General features: G+C 39.4%; 1 protein-coding gene across 1 annotated transcript; it reads right to left on the bottom strand.

Annotated features, from left to right (window-relative positions):
* Window positions 1-225: 225 nt before the first annotated feature.
* LOC123251217 (olfactory receptor 4C11-like) lies at window positions 226-1,146 on the bottom strand. The gene has a single exon (XM_044680422.1). The coding sequence runs from the start codon at window positions 1,144-1,146 to the stop codon at window positions 226-228; it is 921 nt and encodes a 306-aa protein (XP_044536357.1).
* Between the last annotated feature and the right edge of the window lie 248 nt (window positions 1,147-1,394).

Genomic DNA, 1,394 nt, shown 5'->3' with positions numbered 1-1,394 from the left:
GGTATCTCATACCTTTACTTGATTCTGGCATAAAGAGCAAGCCTTCTAAGTCTTCCAGCTTCCAAACAGATCCTGATACAAAGTCACTGAGGCAAAGTTGTACAGAGTTCCCCATCAATATCAAAATTATCCTCAAATCTGTCCAGCCAAGTAGACATAAATATTTTATTTCTAAAATGAGCTGAATATAGACTTCAACATAGTATTTGAGAGGTGGCCACAGATCTAAGATCCTACAATCCTCCTCCATAATGTCCTCATGGAATCTTTTACATCCTTGTTCCTCAGAGTATATATCAAAGGGTTGAGTAAAGGAGTGCCAATTGTGTAAAATACAGACACTAATTTGTCCACAGGAAAGGTCATTGGGGGACGAGTGTATATGAATATGCATGGTACAAAGAAAATGATGACCACAATTATATGGGAAATACAAGTAGAAAGGGCTTTGCGCTTCCCTTCAGAACTCTGATTTCTCAGGGAGTATAGGATAACAATATAGGAAATGATGAGTAACACAAAGCTCACCATACATATAACTCCACTATTTGAAATAATAAGGAGATTAATCACATATGTATCTGTGCAGGCCAGTTTCAACAAAGGTTGCAAGTCACAGAAATAGTGGTCAATCAAATGGGGACCACAAAAGGGCAAACTTAAAGCAAGAAAAATTTGGGCTGTGGAGTGAATACAAGAGCCAACCCAGGCCAAGATTACCAGTATGCGACAGACTCTGAGACTTATGATAGTTGAATAGTGCAGAGGTTTACAGATGGCCACATAGCGGTCATAGGCCATGAGGATGAGAAGGAAAATCTCCATGCAGCCAAAAAAATGTGCTGCAAATACCTGAGTCATACAATCTTTGAAAGAGATGATCTGCTTTTTAGAGACACTGTCCACAATGAGCTTGGGAGCTGTAGTTGTGGAGAAGCAGGCATCTGCAAAAGACAAGTAGGACAGGAAGTAGTACATGGGGGACCCAAGGGTGGGGCTGGTTTTGATGGTCACAATGATGATCAGGTTTCCCAAAACAGTAGCAAGGTAGAAAACCAAGAAAACAGCGAATACAATTTTTCGCCTTCCTGGGTCCTGTGTCAGCCCAAGGAGGATAAATTCTGTCACATTGCTCTGTATGTTCATGACTTTTATTGCTCCAGGATGGATCCAGGTGAGAATTAACTAAAAGACAATGTCCAAAGAAAAAGTATCATGAAAACAAATTCAATTGAACATAGACATTAAGAAATTACTAAGTGCAAGGTGATCGAGAGTGGTTTTATAATGAAGAGAAGAATAACATAGCTAATAAAAGCCTTTTGAATCCTCTGTATGGAACCATGAGCTAGAAACTCAAGCTCCTGATTCTCTAAAGAATTCTTCAAATAGTG

The sequence above is a fragment of the Gracilinanus agilis genome, chromosome 6 (assembly GCF_016433145.1).
Source record: "Gracilinanus agilis isolate LMUSP501 chromosome 6, AgileGrace, whole genome shotgun sequence".
NCBI classification, from domain to species: Eukaryota; Metazoa; Chordata; class Mammalia; order Didelphimorphia; family Didelphidae; genus Gracilinanus; species Gracilinanus agilis.
The sequence above is the reverse complement of the archived record's forward strand: the minus strand, read 5'-3'. Positions and strand labels throughout refer to the sequence as shown.